The sequence below is a fragment of the Pseudophryne corroboree genome, chromosome 4 (genome assembly GCF_028390025.1).
Source record: "Pseudophryne corroboree isolate aPseCor3 chromosome 4, aPseCor3.hap2, whole genome shotgun sequence".
Classification (NCBI taxonomy): Eukaryota; Metazoa; Chordata; class Amphibia; order Anura; family Myobatrachidae; genus Pseudophryne; species Pseudophryne corroboree.
In genome coordinates this window covers 481720510-481743816 of record NC_086447.1, presented here as the reverse complement: position 1 = coordinate 481743816, position 23307 = coordinate 481720510, and the positions used below count along the sequence as shown (strand labels likewise).

General features: G+C 48.4%; 1 protein-coding gene across 3 annotated transcripts in view; it reads right to left on the bottom strand.

The window, feature by feature from the left end:
* Positions 1-23307, bottom strand: part of CRYBG1 (crystallin beta-gamma domain containing 1) — a 542544-nt gene that overhangs the window by 51695 nt on the left and 467542 nt on the right. For all 3 annotated transcript variants that reach the window (XM_063917058.1, XM_063917060.1, XM_063917059.1), the window contains 2 exons: positions 14132-14258; positions 4261-4296 (listed from right to left, as the gene is read on the bottom strand). In XM_063917058.1, coding sequence (XP_063773128.1) covers positions 4261-4296; positions 14132-14258 — 163 coding nt within the window. The remainder of the gene's footprint in view (positions 1-4260; positions 4297-14131; positions 14259-23307) is intronic.

The window sequence follows — 23307 nt, the reverse complement described above, 5'->3', positions numbered from 1 at the left end:
TTGCATGCCAGGATTTCTCTTGTACTTGTTTAGAAAACTCTTGTTGACCACCTGTGGTGAGTCTGTGTAACTGCAGCCTGTTTTCTATGTGTTAAGCCACACCTGTCAGATAATTTGGTCATTATGTGGTGAGTCTGTGTACTGCAGCCTGGCTCTTCTCTGTGTAGCCTCACCTGCCAATATTTTGGCCATTACCTTGTGCCTGGCTTCCAGCTATCCTGATTGGGGCGTGCTGCCTTTATTACTCAGCTAGCCCTGCATCCAGAACCGGTGATAGAAGTTTGTTATTGTCCTGTATGTTCCAGTTCTTGGTTAGCTTCCAGCAAGCTTGTTCCTGGTCCCTGTCAGCAGCTTCCTGTGGAGCCTGTCTTCCTGCCTCTGGTGGGCTCCTGCATCCAGCTTGTGTACTCCAGTGTCCTGTGACCAGTTTCCAGAGTCCTGTCTGAGGGATTGTTTCCTGCTGTCCTCCGAGTTGCCTTCCAGTAAAGTGGTCTGATATCCGAAGCTCCTGGGTTCCGGACGTTTCCTGCGCAAACCTGTCGTGGTGTCGTGAGTAGCGGCTCTGCTGCACTTTATGGCTGAAGCTGTATTGTCTTTGTTTATTTTTGGTTGTGTCATTTTTGCGGAGGTTTCCGTATTGCTGTCCTCGCCTTATTACGACGGGTTCGTATTTGGCAGTTAGGTTGCATTACTTGATTTGCTGTTGTTCCAGGCGGCCATGCCGCACATAAACTACTTTGTTGTTTTTAGTATCCTTCTCTGTTTTAGTCGTGTCAGTCTTCGTTAGTTTTCCCCTTGTTCTCTCTGTGTCGGTTAATGCCTTGTCACCTATTAAGACCGGGGGGCATCGGAGTCTGGGCGGACCTAATTCGCCCATTCAAACGCGGCTGCCGTGGGCATAAGAAACCATAGTCTTGCAGGCGTTAATCGACCACTGGGAAGGACAACGGAGTCAGGGATTTTTGTTATATAGCTGTGTATCTCAGTCCAGTTGCAGCTTCACGCGTCTATACTTGGAACTCTCCTGGTGCCATCCAATCTCCTGGGTTCCAAGTACGCAGAACATAACAATGGCCTCATATATCTAGCCTCAAAACGCCACACAGCGCGAGGTGCCTGGTGCGAGTGAGCCACCAGATCCCGTTCCACTCTGCTAGAGTCGGATGTCTTTCTATTGCCAAAAATGCATCTTAGTCGCAATGCGATATGACTAGGACACCAGGAGAATGATTAAGTTGATATGAGACACTTGTAAACGGAATGTGTATGACTGAGTCTGTAGAGGGAGCAGAACGGAACTTGCACTAGAAAAAAGTTCTGGCTGCTACATTGTAGCACTTCGTATACAGTTTGAGATAGACACTCAGTCGCACACAGATATATACAGTACGTCTTGCATATCAAATTAATAATAGTCTATTGGCACCCTAGCCACATTGCGTTGTGACTGAAGAATTTTTTCAAAACAGATGCCTTGCGTTAGCAGATACTCATAGAACCTTGTGCACCAAATGGGGACGTTTTGCATGACTGCATCAGTGATGTATAAGGATACATCTGTATAAGAAGCATGAAATCAACTTAGCAGTGCTAGCAACTATTCTCTGTAGTTAAGACTGTTTATGAGATACTTTTAATACTAATGTCCCCTACTTGCATCATGATCACAGTTATTCATTGCTAGTTAAAAGCCTGTCAAAATGATGGACACCAAGGTCGGATTATGAGGGGGGTTGTTGCTACTCACACAGGAGCTGCGGGTTTTCTGAAATTCCTACCGCTGGGAGCTGGGGCTTTGTCATGCTGCGTGTGTGCGAGTTTGAGTAGTGTTAGGCTTTTATAAATAGATGCTGTATATCTGAAATGGGCAGGCTATAATGATGCTGCATTATATACACCAGTACCCACACATGTAAGTTCACCAGTCCTTGCACAGCTCCTGGCCAGTTTGGTGGTAGAAGACACTAGGAGCCACCAGCAGCTGGCCAGAAGATCTCTGCATGGCCTGTGCGAGGTGTGGGCACGCAGTATATATAAAGCAGCTGAGCCGGTTATCTGCCGCCCCCTCACACGCACCCCTACTCCTCCCAATCACTGCACTGTTCATCCCACACAAAGTCTCCCCACTTCCTGGCCGGATTGATTCACCTTCCTCCCCGCCGGTAAATGGGCACACGTTTTCCCAATGTCTCCGCTATGAGCGCTGCAGTACCGTGTGGTGGTTCCTCCATCAGTTTCCTGGTTACTGCTGCTACTTCTTGTCAAGTCCCAGGATGGCAAGTAACCTGGGGTTGTAGCATAGTATATGGAGGAGGGGATGCAAAGTATGTGGTATTTGGCAGGAGCAGTATATGGAGAAGGGGGGTGACCTGTATATAGATGGCAGTATATGGATGCAATGTTTATATTGGGAAAGTATCTTTAGGGGGGTACAGAATATGGGAGAGGATGGGGGTGCACTGTATATAGGTGCAGTATACATAAGGTGTATGCGAGTGTCCGTGTCCCAAACGAAGCTCTGTCGGGTGCCCTCCAGTGGCTGACTATTAAAAAAATGTGCATCTCTCTCCACTGTTCCTATTTACCACAGCCCCTTACCCCTCTCTCCCCCAGTACCTATCTGCCCCTACATCCCTTCTTTCCCCAGTCCCTATCTGCCCAACCCTTTGCTTTCTCTCTTTCTCCCCTAGTCCCTATTTGCTCTTACCCCACTCTCCACCCCCCCAGTCCCTATCTGCCCCTAACCCCACTCTCTCTCTCCCCAGCCCCCTCTTTCCGTATGCAGCAAATGTGAAACAGTCAGATCAGTATTATTAATATTAGCATCAGCATGTAAGGAGGCTGTAACATCTCCCTGCAGTATCACTTTCTGCTATGAGTCATTTGGTCCGTGTGGCGAAATCTAGTGGCCAACAGAGGTGAGGAGCAGCCTAAGCCTTTTATTATACAGGATAAAAACAGATTTGTACTTACTGATCTATATCTCATGCACACAAACATTATATATAAATAGATGCTGTATATCTGTATGTTTTTACATGATGTAATTTATGCCAACTGTAGCTAAAGTTACATAATTGACTGCCAAAATCTGAATATGAATGTTAAGTGCCAAAAGTCATGGGAAAGGTGCCTAGTATTGTGTATGATGCCCTCTAGCCCGTCGAATTGCAGCAACTCATCGATTTCACAAGTGGAAGACCTCTGGAGAGACCATGCCATCTAGATAGCTTCACACAGCTCCGTGATAATTGTAGCTGCAGGATCTTGAGTAAGAATATCCTCTCCACCATGTCCCATAAATGCTCAATTAAGTTCATTTCGGGCGAAAGTGCTGGACACACCATTCGTTGGAACGCTCCAGAACGCTCCTCGAAACAGTATTGGACAACTTGGGACCAATGACACAGTACATTATCATTCAATCGTTGTGGGGGTACATGAAGTCCATGAAGGACTGCAAATGGTCACCAAGCACTGCAATGTAGCGGTTACCGGTCAATTACACGTTCAAGCGGACCCAACCCATGTAATGTGAGCATACCACACTACACTATGGAACCATCACCAACCTGCACGGTGCTTTGTTGACTACTGGGGTCCATGGCCTCATGGGGTCTGCACCACACCTGAACTCTACCATCAGCCCAAAACAAGTGGAACCGTGACTCTTTGGGGCATCATAGTGTTAACAGGGGCACTCTAATGGTTCTTCTATTCCCATATCCCATGGAAGCTAAACAACACTGCACTGACCTGCTGGAGATGTGTCTGGTACATCATGCATTGAATGTGATTTAAGCCAGTGTTGCTTGTCTGTTACAACGGACAGTTTTGGCCACAAGCCACTGGTCATGGTCATTAAGCACCCATGGCCAGTCACTGCACTGTCCACAGTGGGTGGTAAAGCCTTCCATGAGGTTTTTTCCAGTACACACATAACATTGTAGATCAAGGAATGTTGAATGTCCACAAAACTTTATAAATTGAATGTCCCATCTGCCAGGCACCCACTATCATGCCCCGTTCAAACTCAAATATAACTCACGTTGCCTTGCCATGATGAGGAGCCTAGCCGGTGTTCAGAGGGACTCACAATATATCAGATTACAACTGATGGAGGTCTGGGCATTTCCAAGATGTCACAGTATGGTGGTGCAACCTTCCATCACCTTTACATACAGCTATCCCATAACTTTTGGCACTTCAATGTATATCCACATACCTATACCGTTGTATACATTTCATTCGTCATCTTACCTTTGGCTCATATGGTATTTCAACTTTGCGACTTCCCTGTAGAAAGAGCACATGAGCTGTTCAAATAATATTCAAATTATACTTTTGATAAGTGTAATATGTATATCTTAGCTTAATACAAAGTTTTAGCGAAGAATGGTACATATTAAATATAACATTTATTTTTGTTTAATGACTGAATAGTTACTTAAAAGGGTAATTTTAATATGTATATTATATTACAGTACATTGCACAGTATTTTAACACACTTCACTCTCTTTTTTTCTGTCTTCATCAAGTTTTCTTAAGATAATGTACATTTGTTGCTTACCTACAGTATGCTTGAAAAATTATATGACATTGAAATCTGCATATGATGAGGATATAGAGATAATTGGGAAGTCTTCCAGTTTGGCTGTGTATTCACTGATTTAGTAACTGCCCAGTATGTCAATAGAGAAAATAAGATTTTACTTACCGGTAAATCTATTTCTCGTAGTCCGTAGAGGATGCTGGGACTCCGTAAGGACCATGGGGAATAGACGGGCTCCGCAGGAGATAGGGCACTTTAAGAAAGCTTTGGACTCTGGGTGTGCACTGGCTCCTCCCTCAGTTAGGGAAACTGTGCCCAGAGGAGATGGACAGTACGAGGAAGGATTTTTGTAAATCTAAGGGCGAGATCCATACCAGCAACACCAATCACACCGTATAACTTGTGATAAACTACCCAGTTAACAGTATGAACAACAACATAGCCACGGTTCAACCGATAAACTATAACATAACCCTTATGTAAGCAATAACTATATACAAGTCTTGCAGAAGAAGTCCACACTTGGGACGGGCGCCCAGCATCCTCTACGGACTACGAGAAATAGATTTACCGGTAAGTAAAATCTTATTTTCTCTAACGTCCTTGAGGATGCTGGGACTCCGTAAGGACCATGGGGATTATACCAAAGCTCCCAAACGGGCGGGAGAGTGCGGATGACTCTGCAGCACCGATTGAGCAAACAGGTGGTCCTCCTCAGCCAGGGTATCAAACTTATAGTACTTTGCAAAGGTGTTAGACCCCGACCAAGTAGCTGCTCGGCACAACTGTAATGCCGAGACCCCTCGGGCAGCCGCCCAAGAAGAGCCCACTTTCCTAGTGGAATGGGCCTTAACCGATTTCGGTAACGGCAATCCTGCCGTAGAATGCGCCTGCTGAATCGTGTTACAGATCCAGCGAGCAATAGTCTGCTTTGAAACAGGAGCGCCAACCTTGTTGGCCGCATACAGAACAAACAGAGCTTCAGTCTTCCTGATTCTAGCCGTTCTGGTCACATAAATCTTCAAAGCCCTGACCACATCCAGGGACTCGGAATCCTCCAAGTCCCGTGTAGCCACAGGCACGACAATAGGTTGGTTCATATGAAAAGATGAGACCACCTTTGGCAGAAATTAGGACGAGTCCTCAACTCTGCCCTATCCACGTGAAAAACCAAGTATGGGCTTTTATGTGATAAAGCCGCCAATTCTGATACACGTCTAGCCGAAGCTAATGCCAACAACATGACCACTTTCCACGTGAGGTATTTCAACTCCACAGTTTTGAGTGGTTCAAACTAAGGTGACTTGAGGAAACGTAACACCACGTTAAGATCCCAAGGCGCCACCGGAGGCACAAAGGGAGGCTGAATATGCAGCACCCCCTTCACAAAAGTCTGTACTTCAGGAAGAGAGGCTAATTCTCTTTGAAAGAAAATGGATAAGGCCGAAATTTGGACCTTTATGGACCCTAATTTTAGGCCCAAAGTCACTCCTGTTTGAAGGAAGTGAAGCAGACGGCCCAAATGGAACTCCTCCGTAGGAACAGCTCTGGCCTCACACCAAGAAACATATTTCCGCCATATACGGTGATAATGTTTTAACGTCACGTCTTTCCTAGCCTTTATCAGGGTAGGAATGACTTCCTCCGGAATTCCTTTTTCCACTAGGATCCGGCGTTCAACCGCCATGCCGTCAAACGCAGCCGCGGTAAGTCTTGGAACAGACAGGGCCCCTGCCGCAGCAGGTCCTGCCTTAGAGGAAGAGGCCACGGATCTTCTGTGAGCAACTCTTGCAGCTCCGGATACCAAGTCCTCCGTGGCCAATCTGGAACAATTAGGATTGTTCTGACCCTGCTCATTCTTATTATTCTCAACACTTTGGGTATGAGAGGAAGAGGAGGAAACACATAGACCGATCTGAACACCCAAGGTGTCACCAGAGCGTCTACCGCTACCGCCTGAGGGTCCCTTGACCTGGCGCAATACCGCTTTAGCTTTTTGTTGAGACGGGATGCCATCATGTCGATTTGAGGCAGTCCCCATCGATCCGTGATCTGTGCGAAGACTTCTTGATGAAGTCCCCACTCTTCCGGATGCAGGTCGTGCCTGCTGAGGAAGTCCGCTTCCCAGTTGTCCACCCCCGGGATGAACACTGCTGATAGTGCGCTTACATGGCCTTCCGCCCAGCGTAGAATCCTGGTCGCTTCTGCCATGGCCACTCTGCTCCTTGTTCCGCCTTGCCGGTTTATATGAGCCACTGCCGTGACGTTGTCCGACTGAATCAGAACCGGTTTTCTCCGAAGCAATTCCTCCGCTTGACACAGGGTGTTGTATATGGCCCTCAACTCCAGGACGTTGATGTGGAGACAAGTCTCTAGGTTTGACCAAAGACCTTGGAAATTTCTTCCCAGTGTTACTGCTCCCCAGCCTCGGAGGCTTGCGTCCGTGGTCACCAGGACCCAGTCCTGAATGCTGAACCTGCGACCCTCTAGCAGGTGAGCACTGTTCAGCCACCACAGGAGAGATACCCTGGTCCTGAGAGACAGGGTGATCCTTTGATGCATTCGTAAATGGGACCCGGACCACTTGTCCAAGAGGTCCCATTGAAAGGTCCTCGCATGGAACCTCCCGAAAGGGATGGCCTCGTATGAAGCCACCATCTTCCCCAGGACCCGCGTGCAATGATGCACTGAAACCTTTTTTGGTTTTAATAGGTTCCTGACCATGGCTATGAGCTCCTGAACCTTTTCGATCGGAAGAAAAACCTTTTTCTGGTCTGTGTCTAGAATCAGGCCCAAAAAGGTCAGACGCGTTGTAGGGACTAGCTGGGACTTCGGTATATTGAGAATCCAGCCGTGTATCTGCAACGTCTTCATGGACAGAGACACGCTGTCCAGCAACTTCTCCCGAGATCTCGCCTTTATGAGGAGATCGTCCAAGTATGGGATAATTGTGACCCCCCTGCCTGCGCAGGAGCACCATCATTTCCGCCATTACCTTGGTGAAAATCCTCGGGGCCGTGGAAAGCCCAAACGGCAACGTCTGAAATTGGTAGTGACAGTCCTGCACTGCAAATCTCAGGAACGCCTGATGAGGGGGGAATATCGGAACATGAAGGTATGCATCCTTTATGTCCAGGTACACCATCCAATCCCCCCCCTCCAGGCTGGCGATGACCGCCCTGAGTGATTCCATCTTGAACTTGAACCTCTTCAAGTACAGGTTCAGAGATTTTAGGTTTAAAATGGGTCTGACCGAACCGTCCGGTTTCGGAACCACAAACAGGGTCGAGTAATATCCCTCTCCTTGCTGGAGATGAGGAACTGTGACAATCACCTGTTGAACATACAATTTTTGGATTGCCGCCAACACTAGCTCCCTCTCTGACGGGGAAGCCGGCAGAGCCGATTTGAAAAACCGGCGAGGAGGCAAGTTTTCGAATTCCAGCCTGTATCCCTGAGAAACAATCTCTAATGCCCAGGTATCCACCTGCGAGTGAACCCAGACGTGGCTGAAAAACCGAAGACGAGCCCCCACTAGATCTGCCTCCCCCCGGGAAGCCCCAGTGTCATGCGGTGGACTTTGCAGAGGCAGGGGAGGACTTTTGCTCTTGGGAACTAGCTGTGTGCAGCTTCTTTCCCCTACCTTTCCCTCTGGCAACAAAGGACGATCCTCGTACCTTTTTGTTTTTATTGGAACGAAAGGACTGCATTTGATAATGAGGTGCCTTTTTTGTATGCTGCGGGGGGACATAAGGTAAGAAATTCGACTTACCAGCCGTAGCCGTAGAGACAAGGTCCGAGAGGCCGTCTCCAAACAACTCCTCCCCTTTGTAAGACAAGGACTCCATATGCCGCTTTGAATCGGCATCTCCCGTCCACTGTCGGGTCCACAAGAGCCGCCTAGCAGAAATAGACATAGCATTTATTCTGGAGCTTAATAAACAAATGTCTCTCTGAGCATCTCTCATATACAAGGCAGCATCTCTGATATGCTCTATGGTCATTTGAATAGCATCCCTATCTAAGGTGTCAATCTCCGTAGATAAAGAATCTGCCCATGCCACAACCGCACTACAAACCCAGGCCGACGCCATAGCCGGTCTAGCAATAGTACCTGAATGAGTGTAAATGTGCTTCAAGGTAATTTCCTGCCTGCGGTCAGCAGGTTCCTTGAGGGAAGCCGTATCCTGAGAAGGCAGTGCCACCTTTTTGGACAAGCGTGTCAGCGCCTTGTCTACTTTAGGCGAAGATTCCCAGCGTATCCTATCAGTTTGTGGAAAAGGATACGCCATAAGAATCCTTTTGGGAACTTGTGGTCTCCTATCCGGAGATTCCCAAGCCTTTTCGCACAATTCACTTAGTTCAAATGAGGATGGAAAGGTGACTTCAGGCTTTTCCCCCTTATACCTGTGTACCCTCGTGTCAGGGACCGGGGGTTCTTCAGTAATATGCAAAACCTCTTTAATGGCAATAATCATGTACCGAATACCTTTTGCCACCTTCGGCTGTAATTTTGCATCTTCATAGTCGACACTAGAGTCAGTATCTGTGTCATCGATCTGGGATATGGTGCGCTTCTGAGACCCCGAAGGGCCTGGCGCCACAGGGACAGGCATGGACGGGCTACCTGACTGATCCCTAGCTTCTGCCTTGTCTAACCTTTTATGCAATAGATTAACATTTGCATTCAAGACATTCAGCATATCCACCCATTCCGGTGTCGGCATTGCCGACGGCGACATGACATTCAAGCACTCCCCCTCCACATTAAGCGAGCCTTCCTCGTCAAACATGTCGACACACGCGTACCGACACACTTCACACACACAGGGAACCCCTTTCTGAAGACAGTATCCCTGTCAAGGCCTTTTGGAGAGACAGAGAGAGAGTATGCCAGCACACACCCCAGCGCAATGATCCTGGAGACCAACACAAAATGTTTTTCCCCAGCAGCGCTGTATGATATGTTATCCGCCAATTATGTGCCCCCCCCCCCCCCTCTCTTTTAAACACCCCTTCACCGTGTGTAAGCAGGGGAGAGTCCGGGGAGCTTCCTCTCAGCGGTGCTGTGGAGAGAAAATGGCGCTGGTGAGTGCTGAGGGAGAAGCCCCGCACCCTCGGCGGCGGGCTTCTGTCCCACTCAAACTTACAAAAATATGGCGGGGGCTCTTTTATATACATGTACAGAGTCCACCTGTACATGTATATTGTCTTTTGCCATAAAAGGTGTTTATATTGCTGCCCAGGGTGCCCCCCCCTGCGCCCTGCACCCTTACAGTGACCGGAGTGTGTGAGGTGTATGGGAGCAATGACGCACAGCTGCAGTGCTGTGCGTTACCTCCGTGAAGCTGAAGGCTTCTGCCGCCTGACGACTTCTGTTCTTCTAGCTCTGTGAGGAGAACGGCGGCGCGGCTCCGGGGATGGACGCCCAGTAAGAACCTGCGTTCACCCCCTCTGGAGCTAATGGTGTCCAGTAGCCGAGGAAGCAGAGCCTATCTTAGACAAGAAGGTCTGCTCCTCTCTCCTCAGTCCCTCAATGCAGGGAGCCTGTTGCCAGCAGTGCTCCCTGTGAAAAAGTAGAAAAAGTAGAGAAAAAATCCAAACAAAAATGCTTTTATGCAGAGAACTCAGGAGAGCTCTCTGCAGTGCACCCATCCTGCTCTGGGCACAATGTAAAACTGAGGTCTGGAGGAGGGGCATAGAGGGAGGAGCCAGTGCACACCCAGAGTCCAAAGCTTTCTTAAAGTGCCCTATCTCCTGCGGAGCCCGTCTATTCCCCATGTTCCTTACGGAGTCCCAGCATCCTCAAGGACGTTAGAGAAATATCTGTAGCTACTTTTAGAAAATTGAAGACTTAATGTGGTTGATTCAATCAGCTGAAGGTTTACCTGTGGCTAATTGCTCTGCCCTGAGCTGTGCAAGTGGTGCACTTAACGTGGATGTCTCCTCAAAGACTCAGGAGCGCAAGGTAACCCACAGATTTGGGCACTCAACACATAATCTATAATCTAGCTGCAGATTTACTGCATGATGAAAATATGTATAATTGAATAGCTCCAGGCGGTAAAACCGGCACATTAAAAGCTGAAAATGTTTATGGCAAGTACACTTTAAGGTAAATGTCAATGCAAACAAGGGATGAAATAGTCCTATACATATACAAACATATCACGGTAAGGAAGGTGTCAACAGTCAGAAAACTGATTTAAAAGATTGCACTTACCCTTTTGCAACCTTTACTAAATACCATGGAAGGGTGGGGGAAGGTATAGCTTTTATATGTGCCTTTCAGGCACATTTGAGATTTACGTGGGCGGATTTACAAGAATTTTGTTCACAATAACACTATACGTACATACTAGGTGATTCATCGCGCCCTACGGCCCTCACACCGTTGTGAGGGGCTACGCCCCCAAAACCCTTGCACGCCCTAGTGGCATGCAATATTTTTATTACATGGAGTATTACCTCCAATCATAATTGTGTGAGTGGTTAAAAATGGCACAGACAAAGGGCGTGTGATGGTTAAGGGGTCGTAGCCCCTTGCAATGGTGTGGACAGCGCACGCAGGGCCTGATGAATCACCTAATAGGTGCTGTGGTTAGGGGAGTGGCAGGTGCGGGGGGAGACGTGAATGGGGTCCGGGGGTGCAGCGGGTGGGGGGAGAGGCGGATGCGGGGGTGCTACGGGTGGGGGAGGGGCAGGTGTGTGGGTGCCACGGGTGGAGGAGAGGATCCGGAGCCACCGCGGGTGGTGGAGGGGGTGTGTGGGGGTGAAGCGGATGGGGCCCAGAAGTACCTCGAGTGGGGGAGGGGTGGATAATGCTTCTCCTCCTGGAAGCAGCTAAGCTGCTGTCCTCCCTTTGGCAGTGGCTCTCCCGGAGACTCGCACAGCAGCCAAGCAGCCAGTCACTATTGTTAGCGCCGATGTCCCAACGCGCCGCATTACAGGGAAGAAGATGCACTCAATAAACTACAGCTCCCAGTAGCCCTAAGCGCCAGAATGCTTGGGCGCTAAGGGCTGCTGGGCGCTGTACTTCATTTAGTGCATCTACTTCCCTGTAATGCGGCACGTTGGGGCACCGGCGCTAACAATAGTGACTTGCTGGCAGAACTGACTGACTGGCTGAATCAATGTAAAAGGTGAGAGTGCTGTGCAGTGTCAGTGACACTGAACACCGACTGCACTGCACAGCACTGTCATCTTTTACATTGATTCAGCCAGTCATTACGCTCCGCAATATCACCCACTCTATCCGTTACATTAGCCATCTAGGGGCTACCAGGCCGGCAGGCCAGGTGCTGTGTTGCGGAGTCAGGGCCTCTGGGGATCTGGGCGTGGCTGTGAGACACTTCTGTGACATCACGCGCAGAGGAGGCTCAGAGAGTATGCGGCGCAGGGAGGGCTATGAAAGCCTTCCGCTGCGCTGCTTTCATACACATCTATGCTGGTGCCCGCAGCAGCTTCTGTTCCACCTGCTCCGCGGCTAGGGAGTGGGGATTGTTGATGCTCGAGGGGGCAGGCGGACTGGCCACAGGACATAGGACGCTGCAGTAAAAGGAATCCCCCCCTCCCCTATCTACAGCACAGAGACTTGCTACAGATGCAGTGCCATACCCTCCACTGTACCTTTTTGGCAGATACAGTACCTTTTTTTTTTTTATGGTCTGTACTGATTTCTGGCTCTCCAAACTTCCATTGCAAGTATAAAAGGGGATGGCCACATCCCTTTACCTGTAATCATGCCCCCTTTTCGAATTTGTAGCGATTTTTAGGTGTAAATTGTTGGAGGGTATGTTGCTGCACATGCAGTGGGCCTATTTTGGGGTATGGAGCTGGAGCTGCAGTCCCATTGTTAATCCCACTCTGGGAACACACAGCAGCCAAAGGGCAGAGCCTCCCATTGGATGTAACTGGGTGAGAAACGCCCTCCCACACTATCAGCTGTGGACTGGATGTGATAGACCTGCTGCTAACCCAATGAGAGCTCCTAGCCACGCCCAGCGTTAGACACACAGTCACAGATCTGGGCTATTATACAGGAGATATATGTAAACAAAATATATATGTATGCATGTATGTATGTTTGTTCTTCATCCTACATGTCAGGGTTTCAACTAAGAAAAAATTCATCCTTTTTGGGGCCAAGGGGATTGTGGTCCCGGTTGGACTTACTGTTTGTGTATGCTGGGCAAATCTTTGACACAGGGGAGCATATGTAATAAGGTCCGAGTTTGTCGTAGGTGTGGGATGCCGGCTGATCTCAGAGGTTTCTTTTAAAGCGGCAATCATTTACAAGGCAAAACCAAGCCTAGTAAAATGATTGCTGCTTTAAAAAACCCTCAGATCGGCTGGCATCCTGCACCTCCCGCAAACTGGGACCCTATTACATATACCCTGTTCAGGGCCTTCCACTGGATGGATTTGATGGAAAAATTTAATGAACTGTAATAACCGACAGAAATAACCATAATTCAATTACCTAAAATAACTGACAGAAATGAAGTTGGGAAGACAAAAAATGTAGCGTACCTAAAAGCCTACAAATAGCAACATTGATAACAGAAGGAAAACAATACTAAGCAGTCACCTCATGGGTGTGTTGGAAGAGCTACTAAGCTATTCATTATTTTTAATATATTGACGGTTACATCCAACTCATTAGGCTCAATTCAATTCAGCGTCTAAGAATGAGCTCCCATATACAATTCAATTCAGCTCATTGTTATGTCACAGAAGGTCAGTTCTCGCGGACTAAACAGGGTGTTTTGTCATGAGAACCAGTATCCTCCAGGGCAGAAAACAGCAACGTGCCAGCACTCTTATTGGATTTCTGCTCGCACCCCTCCGGGGCTGCGAGAAGAAATCCTCTTGTCGGGCGTCACGTCGCGCAGACAAGAATAGCACCCGGAGCTAGTTCCCAGCGCTATTCAATCTGTGCTGCATTGAATCGAGCCCTTTGATAACTTAACTGGAAAATTTAAACCCAACGCTGGGTACTTTAGCTAATGTATTATAAGCGAACAATGACTAAATCCAAAAATATCAAATAGCAAAGTTTACAGTGCAATGATGTATGCCAATGTCATATGTTTACAGAATACTAAAAATATATAGTTCCTACTTAAGCATTAAGAAAGGAACAGGAAGCACAGTGTAGCGTGGCGAAACATCAGGCATACTTATTACATGTTTAAAACAATAGATGCCACTGTTTAGATTGTTATCAGAATTAATTATTTACTTCAAAGCACACCTATTAACCCTACTCAGTTAAGACGTTTCATATGTTAAATATGCAAACCATACATTTGCTTATAATTGATACTGGAGAGGAATGAATATTTTAAAAGGTCTATTTCCCATATTAGATGCCTTTACTATAAATATACTATAGTATATGATCCTTTTAGTGAAAAATTACTCTTTACTGATTTGTGGAACACTACACACATAATAAGCATACAGACCCAATATTTTTTTTTTAATCAAAAAAGAACCACCACATTCTCCCACATTACTAAATGTTATCTACTGTCCTTTCATTATCTCCAGTAGATATGACGTATTGATCTCACCATTTTCAAAGGTCTCATTGATCCGATGTATGCTTCCTGGGTATTCCAAAATGAAAGGTCAGGGTACTCTCTAGGCTCCAAAATATATGGTACTCCTTGGAATCCAGACTCTTCATAAACCAACCATCTGGAAACAGAACATGTTTTAAGTAACAGACACAAGTTATATATCCAACAATGATTCGGGACCTATTGCAACATTGATAAAATAATAATAGATTAATTGCAACAAGTAACAAAAGAGAGAGAGAAAAAAAAAAAGGCATAAAGAAAAATATATCAAACTTCGCAATAAAATCCTGTACTGATGATCAGGCAGCTACTAGTGTAAGATTTGATAAAAATCAGACACCAGGAGCAACAGAGTGCTGCACACTTGCAGGGTTTCTTTTTATTAAAAGCTTTAGGGAACTGTTTAATGTCAGATTCTTGAGATTCTTATTAGTTTCACTGCAGCTTACCATAGACAGAGGGGAATTTAGCAGCTAGCATACTGGATTGCATTACACAAATAACAGTAAATGGTACAGTGAGTTTCTAAAAAAAAAAAAAAAGAAGACAATAAAATGAAGATGAAAAGTATTATTATATGCAATTCTGCCTCTGTCTTTAGATCTTGATTGTCTATTTGCTATAAGGGAGTGTTGGATCATTAAGAACCAAGACTTTGGTCTGCAGTTGTGTACAATTACAGCAGGACACAGCAATCGCAGATAAAAGAATGTAGTAATATGAGAAAAGCCTTCTCCACACACAAATGCACCTGTTCCTTAGGTACTGACTGAACAGGTGCACAGTAGGCCCTGATTATATCTACAACAAATAGAGGAAGGAAGAACAAGGGATCATAATACATTATTACGGATGGTTTTATATTCAGTTAACAAAAACGAACAAAAGAAAAATCTGTGTGTGAACTTAATGTAACAAGTAAACCTCCTACTGCTGAGGGGTGTACCTTCCTCATGACAATGAACAATTCCAGACAACTTATACTATAAAATAACGACACGGAGACATGCATTTTGGCAGAAAGTTGTTAGCTATTTATTATATAATCTAATAAACTAGAGAAAAACCTGTAATAGAATGATATTAATATGCAAATTTAATAAAAGAGTATGGTGGCCAGAAAAAAGAACGGCTGAAAACCAATTGACAAACAACCCCCAGCTACTTAAATCTAAACCAATCATAATCACAAAACATGGGTATCCACTCAGACCCTCATCTTGACTACCCACCCTGAAGGGTGATGACACTGCCCCCTGAAGGGTGGTCCAGCAGATATAACAGTCAACGAAGGAGAGTGCACCTAAACAGCACCAAACCGACTGAAAACTGTGACTAACAACTCAAACACGAGAACCTGCCGCTCTTTTCCGCCAACAGCGAAAGTCTCTTCTTAAAGAGGCTTCGCACCGCCACCATACCCACAACCTAAACGACCCAAAGCCGAAAACAGATCCTCCAGGAAACACACCAACCCTTCCTCCGACAAGTGCACACCATCTGCCCGAAAAAGGTAATCGCAGCAATACTTGATCCTATCATGGCGAACCACCGCACCACCGTGAGCTAGAACCCACTTCGCCACTGCCGAATTCACCTTTCTAGTCTCATCAATAGGGCGACCATCCGGCACGCCAACACAACCTGGGAACTATAAAAGAAAAAACCAATGTGCAGTGAGGCCAGGCCACGGCAATACTAACCAAATCCTTCACCATAGAACATCTCAAATCTAACGATGTCCTCTTACCTAAATCATTGCCACCCAGGTGCACCACCAAAACCCTCGGGATACCATGCGCCCGAGCTTCACTCAACAGCCTATCCTTAAGGTCCTGCCACAACATTCCGTGCCAACCGAGCCAACGAATACCACGCGCCCGCGGAAAAAAAAGTGCCCCCTTAGAGGCCATAAACCTGGCTGCCCAGTACACATAAGAGAGTGTCCAACTACCCACACTGAAATTTCATCCTCCACCCAACCTAAAACGAAGGAAATGAATTAAAAGTAAGTTAGTAAAAACGGCCAAAATTAATTATTTCCTGCAATAAACCTGAAGGATCTGCCAAAAAGAAATTATTTTTTTTGGATACCACGGCCTGGCCGTGCAAACAAGCTTCAAGCCAATCGAAGCGAACATAAAGACGCAATGGGAGAGGGATAAAATAAATTAAAAGACAAACCTTAATGTTCCAAAAGAAGTGTAAGGGGGAAGGGGGTGGGGGAGGGGAGGGGGAAACTTAAAAAACCTGCCGAGGGACTTTCAATTGGAGTCCAATTAGCCGAATGAAAGAGATTAAATCGAATTCAGTCCGTCAGGTCAGGCAAAAAAGTGAAAAATAACTCCAGACCCCCACTGCCAGCAACGGCGAGTAGCTAATCCCTGAGTAGGATGAAACAGGGGATAACGCACTAACAAACTGGACATTGACATGCTTAAACAGTGAAACAAACAATTCACAAACAACTGCAAACCAATAACTCATAACACTGGGCGAATATAACGCTTGTAGCTGGCAGATTTCCAACGTCCTAACAATTGGGTCTCCCTGACGGAAAAGCCTGCCGCTGCGGCCGACGTAGCTGCTCCGATCCGAAATGAATGCGTGCAGAATGCTGCAGGTGAAAGGCCCACGCTGTCCAAACAGCGACCTAACATCCACCGAAATTGGTATCTCGTCAAAGGCAACCCGTCATAATGCAGCAGCCAGGACCCCCGCAAGGAGGGCCGAACTGCCGAGTAGCGAGCTGCCAGAAACACCGGGCAAATGCGATCATCCAAAGACGAGACCAACGTAACCCATCGACCTCTACCCAACTGATCCGTCTTAGAGCGACGCAGCCTACACAGCAAGGACCTCTCATCCACAACAACATCCTCCCGAAGCATGGGCGAATCTTTCCATTTTGACGGCGCCACCAACTCCGAAATTCGAAAAGCCCCATGATACGCCATGGAAAAAGCCAATTCAAATAACAAAGTCTCGAAACTTGAAGCAGCCACGCCGGCAACAGCTCCGATAATTGCTGGCAGAAGAGACGCATCAATCGGGCGTCTCTTATCAGGCCGTGTTGGCGCCAACCGCGCCCAACCTTTCAGAGCCTTCGCAAGGAGAAAACTCTTTGTAACATCAGGGAGACCCTTCAGCTTAGTGAAAAATGAAATCCCCGCCAGGTACCGTGACACGACCGCTCTAGACCTACCAGTGACGAAGAGTTGCCAAATAAAAGAAAGCATCAACCGATGCCCACTCTTACCTTCACGCCCCTGTCCACGGGCAAACTCTTCCCATTCACTCCAAACCTGGCTGTAAGCCTTGAGCGTACTCGGAGCTAATGACCGCATCGCTAATTCCTCCAGGCCGGCCCAATCACCTGCCAAACATAATCGGGACAGCGGATTCCAAAAGCATCAGCCTCAGGTGCCAAAACCCGAAATCTCTCCCACTGCCCCCGGGACAAAACGTCGGCAATTCCATTATCTTTTCCGGGAACATGCTGCGCGCGAAACCACACATTCCGCTTCAAACAAGCCAACACAAGCTGCGCAAGCACCCTCAACACCACAATCGATTTTGCCCTCTAACTGTTAATCGCATGCACCACGCCCAGATTATCACATCTGAACAAAATGCTCCGATCAGACAGACGCTCTCCCCACACCTCCAAGGCTACCATAATCGGGAAAAGCTCGAGCAGCAAAAGATCCTTAGTTAGACCCTTCCGAAACCACTCCTCAGGCCAAGAAGCCACGCACCAAGATCCCTCGAGGTAGCACCCAAACCCCGATGAACCCGCCGCATCAGTAAAAAGCTGCAACTCCGCATTGCGGACAACCGGAGCCAACCAGATCCGCACCCCATTGAACTCCTCCAAGAAAGCAGCCCAAACGGACAAATCTCGCTTAATCTCGGAAGACAAACGAATGAAATGATGCGGCCTGGAACACCCCGCCGTTGCCCTTTCCAACTTCCGGCAAAAAACCCTGCCCATCGGGATGACTCGACAAGCAAAGTTCAAAAGGCCCAACAAAGATTGAGCCTGCCGAAGCGTAACCTTGCGCGACGCTAAGAACTGCCCGATAACCTCGCGAAGCTTGGCAACCTTGGCCTGGGGAAGGCGACACGAACCTGCCCTCGTATCAATTTCGATACCCAAAAATGATAAGCACGAGACGGGCCCTTCAGTCTTATCCTCAGCCACTGGCACTCCGAAATGCTAAAACAGCGCTCTGATGCTAAATAACAATTCACCGCAACGCTCGGAATCTGCAGGCCCAACGCACAAGAAGTCATCAAGGTAATGCGCTACCCCGTGACCCCCAGTAGAAGACTCTACGCACCAATGTAAAAAGGTGCTGAACTTTTCGAAATATGTGCAGGAAACGGAACATCCCATTGGCAAACACTTGTCAATGAAATACTCCGACCCGAACTCCGACCCGATACGAAAACCCATAAGACGGAATGAGTCTGGATGTAAAGGAAGTAACCTAAATGCTGATTCCACATCAATCTTAGCCAACAGGGCCCCTGGGCCGTAAGTCCGCACAATACCAAGACCCTCGTCAAACGACTGGTACACCACCGAACATAGCTCAGGGGGTATCCCATCATTGACGGATGACCCCGATGGGTAAGACAAATGCTGAATGAGCCTAAAGGAACCCGGAGTCTTCTTAGGGACCACCCCCACCGGAGAAATAACCTTATCCTCCATAGGGGGCAGAGCAAACGGACCAGCCATTCTGCCCAACCGAACTTCCTTCTCAACTTTTTCACGTAAAACCAATGGAAAAGCGCGAGCTGACTGAAGATTCCTCGGGGCCCGTACTCGCACCTCGCCCACAACCGGCAGGCGGAAACCAAACTGAAAACCTTTTAACAAAAACTCTGCAACCTCCTGATCTGGATACCATCTGAGCCACTTGGCCATAGTATCCAACCTAACTGATGTCGGAGCCCTACTGCGCACCCCCGCCGCCGCCGGGCTTCCCTGTACCTGCTTTCCCTGCTCTCGGTGCCTGACGACTTCCTCGAAAACAGTTAGAGGCCGGATGAAACCCACTGCAGCGCAAGCATAAGTGTCGAAAACGACACTTGCGGCCTAACGAGCACGACGCATTATTGTACGCAAAACATTTCCCTTTCGCAAGTGACTGCCCAAACCCTCGACCAGCAGCCCCCACCTTCCGACCAGACGCAGCCTCCGCACCAGCCCCCTGTGAAGGAAGGCCAGCCTGCTGCCCATCATCCCCCGTACTCCGGGGCTCCTTCAAATCTTGAGTAGCCCGATTGACGTCCATCCACACTTCAACGTCCTTACACCCGAAATCGATGATCCGCAAGCAATCCTGCTTGCGCCGAAACTTCTCATCGTATGTCCGCCATTCCGATCTCCTGGACGTTCGCTGCATATCGTGAATAAGATGTAAGTACCGGATGATGTTAATATGCTCATCCGGCCTATCCTCCAAATAAGCGGCGGCAAACACGCAAAATCCAGCCAGCCAGTTATCATACGACCGAAAAGCATCAACGCCTATGCCCCCTTTAGCTCTCGCCGCCTTAAACTCCTTTTTCGCATATTCAGTCAGCACGAAAATATCCACATACTCACCTTTACTAATCTTCCTACGGCAGCTATCCCGCAGGCCCCTCAACACCGCCGTATAATCGCAGTGTACCACTCCCGGCAGATTGCGACGCTTCTTAGCTCTGCACTAATTCTCACTCAGCCGCTTGCGCCTCTTCCGACGCTCGTGCTGAACGGCCGCTCTTTTTGCGTACTTTACCGCACGCTTTTTCGCTCTCGTCGCACTGCTAGCCTTTGACGCCTGCGACGATAAGGACGACGAAGCGGAAGTACTTCCCGAAACAGAAGAGAAGGAGGAGGCCGACTCCCCCTCGCCAATAGAAAGATACGACACCCCACCTGACGCCTCCGACTGTGCCGACTCTGCTGCTTCCGCTGCATAAACATCAAAATCTTCGTCGTCTTCACCATCCATCTCACCACGTCCATCTGGAAAAGAAGACCCAACACGGGCCGAGGCCCCGGGAGCAAGCGACCTGGCAGGAGCAACGGCAGCCCGCGCAACGCGCCTGCTGACCGCCCCACTGCGCAGCGGCGTCCCCCAAATCCTGGCAGGCACGCGCGATCCGCCCCACCTGCGAACCCGGCGTAACAGCAGAAGCCCCTCTGCTGTGCCGCGCGGAGGAAAGCCCGGCAGCATCAGCGGACACGGCCGCCACCAGCGGAGCCAAAGCAGCCGCCACCGATGACAGCGCGGATGCCAGGTCCTCTGCGCCACCCTGCTCCTCCACAACATCCCGGTGCCTTAGAGGCAACGAGGAGGACCCCCCAGCCAGAGCATCGCCCCCCCCGCGCAGGAAGCCCGCGGCTCCGCCCTCTATTCCTAGCCCTACCCACCGGAGGCTCCAACCCTCCCGCAGCATGGCCACCGCCCCCCAAAATAGCCCCGACCGCTGAACCCCCGGAATTCATGACGGGAGCTACCAGGGGACTGCTCCCTGAAGCTCCCCCAATCACCACCATCAGCAGCCTCATCAGGGAAAACATCCCTGTAATTACTGATTTGCGCGCCCCCGCGCGCCCTTGATCTCTGCACTCCCCGCCGCCCCCGGCCGAGAACAGACTCCGGCTCAGCGGGAAGCGGCAGGGGAGAGACGCTACAACGAGCACCTGTTGCGCGCTCCCGTGCGCCAGCAGCTTCTTCCGGACGCGAGCGCGCACCCGCACCTCACAGACATCAGGGGAGAAAGCCGCGGCCTGAGGGACGGCCACAGCTCCTCCCCGCCGCCCACGGCCGGCAACCGAATCCAGTGGCGGCAGGGGAGAAACAGCCCCCTCGCGCGACAGCCACAGCAGAGAGTGCAGGCCCCGTGGAAACCCCGCTACTACCGTCACCTGAACGGTAACGGGCGGGGGGAACGAGAGGCGGCGGCCATGCTAAGCAGGATCAGAGAAACTCTACAGCTAATAAAGTGGGAGGGAGGAACACACGCAGGGTGCCTACCACACACTAAAGGGATTAGACCAGCTAAAACATCTAAAACACACTGGCCTAAACACTTGCCCAAACCCACAAAACACACTCACCAGTCTGAAGGCAAAATGAAAAGACCAGGAACAACACAAATCCACCCCAATTCCATCACTAACACCACCCATGACTATTCCTGATTGGCTGTAAAAAAATCATGCCATCCAGATCCACCCCCAGCCCAGGAGGTTTAACTCTCTCCATTCCAAAGATTGTCATTCTGTTTTCCTTATTAAAATAACAAAAATGACTAATATGTTTAAAGCATACTTGCCTACCTGACCCTCTCCATGAGGGAGAAAATGCTCTGTTCCTGGACTTTCCTGGTAATGTATGATTGCCATCACCTGTGGTGAAACACCTTTCTTAGAAATGAACTAACTCACCACAGGTGATGGCAATCATACATTACCAGGAAAGTCCAGGAACAGAGCATTTTCTCCCTCATGGAGAGGGTCAGGTAGGCAAGTATGGTTTAAAGCCTTATTTATGAAACCTTTCACCAGTTGCAGGAATACATTACAGAGGGTCCAGTAAAATTATACCCACGTCATAAATCTCCAAAAAACAAAAACCTTACAGAGTGCTTGCCTTCCAACAAACAGTACTCCTCCAGATAAGCAGCAAACGTTTACAAGACAAAACCAACCAGGTTTTGCCTTGTAAATGTTTGCTGCTTTAAAAAAAAAAAGTACTAGTTTGGCAGGAGTCTCTGAGCTCCAGCCGTCTCACAAGCCATTGTATCGGGCCCTTAGCTTACCATTTTTTACACAAAATAAACCTTCATCTTACCTCTTATTTTTATAGGAAATTATTACTCTGACAGTTTCCATAACAAGGTACAGGCTTTAGGAATGTGACCTAAAGAAATGATATTAAAGCTGCATATGTGGCAGACACCCAGGACCTAGTTACTTACATGGTAGTGCAGCTTAGAACCAGAGTGCTTCGCTTTTTTTTTGGGGGGGGGGGGGGGGGAAGGAGGGTTTGACTTCTCTCAGACTTTAATTATTTACCAAAAAGGCTGTGTTGGCAGGTTTCTTGGCTGAGAATTTCATGCATGGTTTTGGCACCATACCGTAAAGTAATTTTCATCCTCATATCCGATGTACAGTATGTACTGTTAAGGGGGGTACACACGGAGAGATCCGTGCTTAAAATCTAAGCAATCTTGCTAGATTGCTTAGATTTTAAGCACGGATCTGCCGTGTGTATGCCCTCCAGCGATAGTGATGCGCGGCCCCGCACATCGGTATCGCCGATGCTAGATTGAGCCTGCATGCAGGCTCAATCTAGCGAGTCGCTCACTTCACCGTTGTGTGAAGTGAGCGGCCCCCCGTCGGCTTTCCCCCTCGCTCAGCACATCGCGCTGTGCTGAGCGGGGTGAGAGATGTGTGCTGAGCGGTCTGTGTTAAGATCGCTCAGCACACATCTCTCCCGTGAGTACCCCCCTTTAGACTTATTCACTTTCCTTTCAGTTTCCCACAGCTACATACAGATGTAGACCTGCTCAACTTACAGCAATGTGGCATGCCGCATGGCGAGCCGGGGCTGGGACTATTCGCAGCCAGCGATCACTCTTAATTCCATTAGGAGTTAATGGAACGATTGCCAGCTGCGAATAGTTGCAGGCCAGATAAGTAGGGCTACATCTTTATAAGTTGCCAATGCTTCCATTTCCCACATGTCTGCTGTGGTCAGGGTAAACTTTTTAAAGTGATATTGTACCATTTTTATATTTACAGTTTGCTGCCCCGAGACTATTCGCGGGTGTGACTGGTTTGCTGCAATTAGTGTGCCTGTCAGCGGGCATGTTTGCATAGTCGCACCCGGGATTCATAGGAAATGCATTGTGCGATCGCTGGTGTGATTATTCAAACACGGGCTCATGTAGTCTCTGCCACAATGGGTGCACCCATTGTGGCAGAGACTACTACTATGGCAAACCAGTCACACCCGCGAATAGTCCCGAGTGCGATGAAGCTGAACATACCTGTACAACCCTTCTGCCTCATTCGTGCCACGGCTCTGTAAGGACAAACTGTCATTGCTGTGATATTTTTTATATATATATCTATTGACCATTCGATTGCCGAC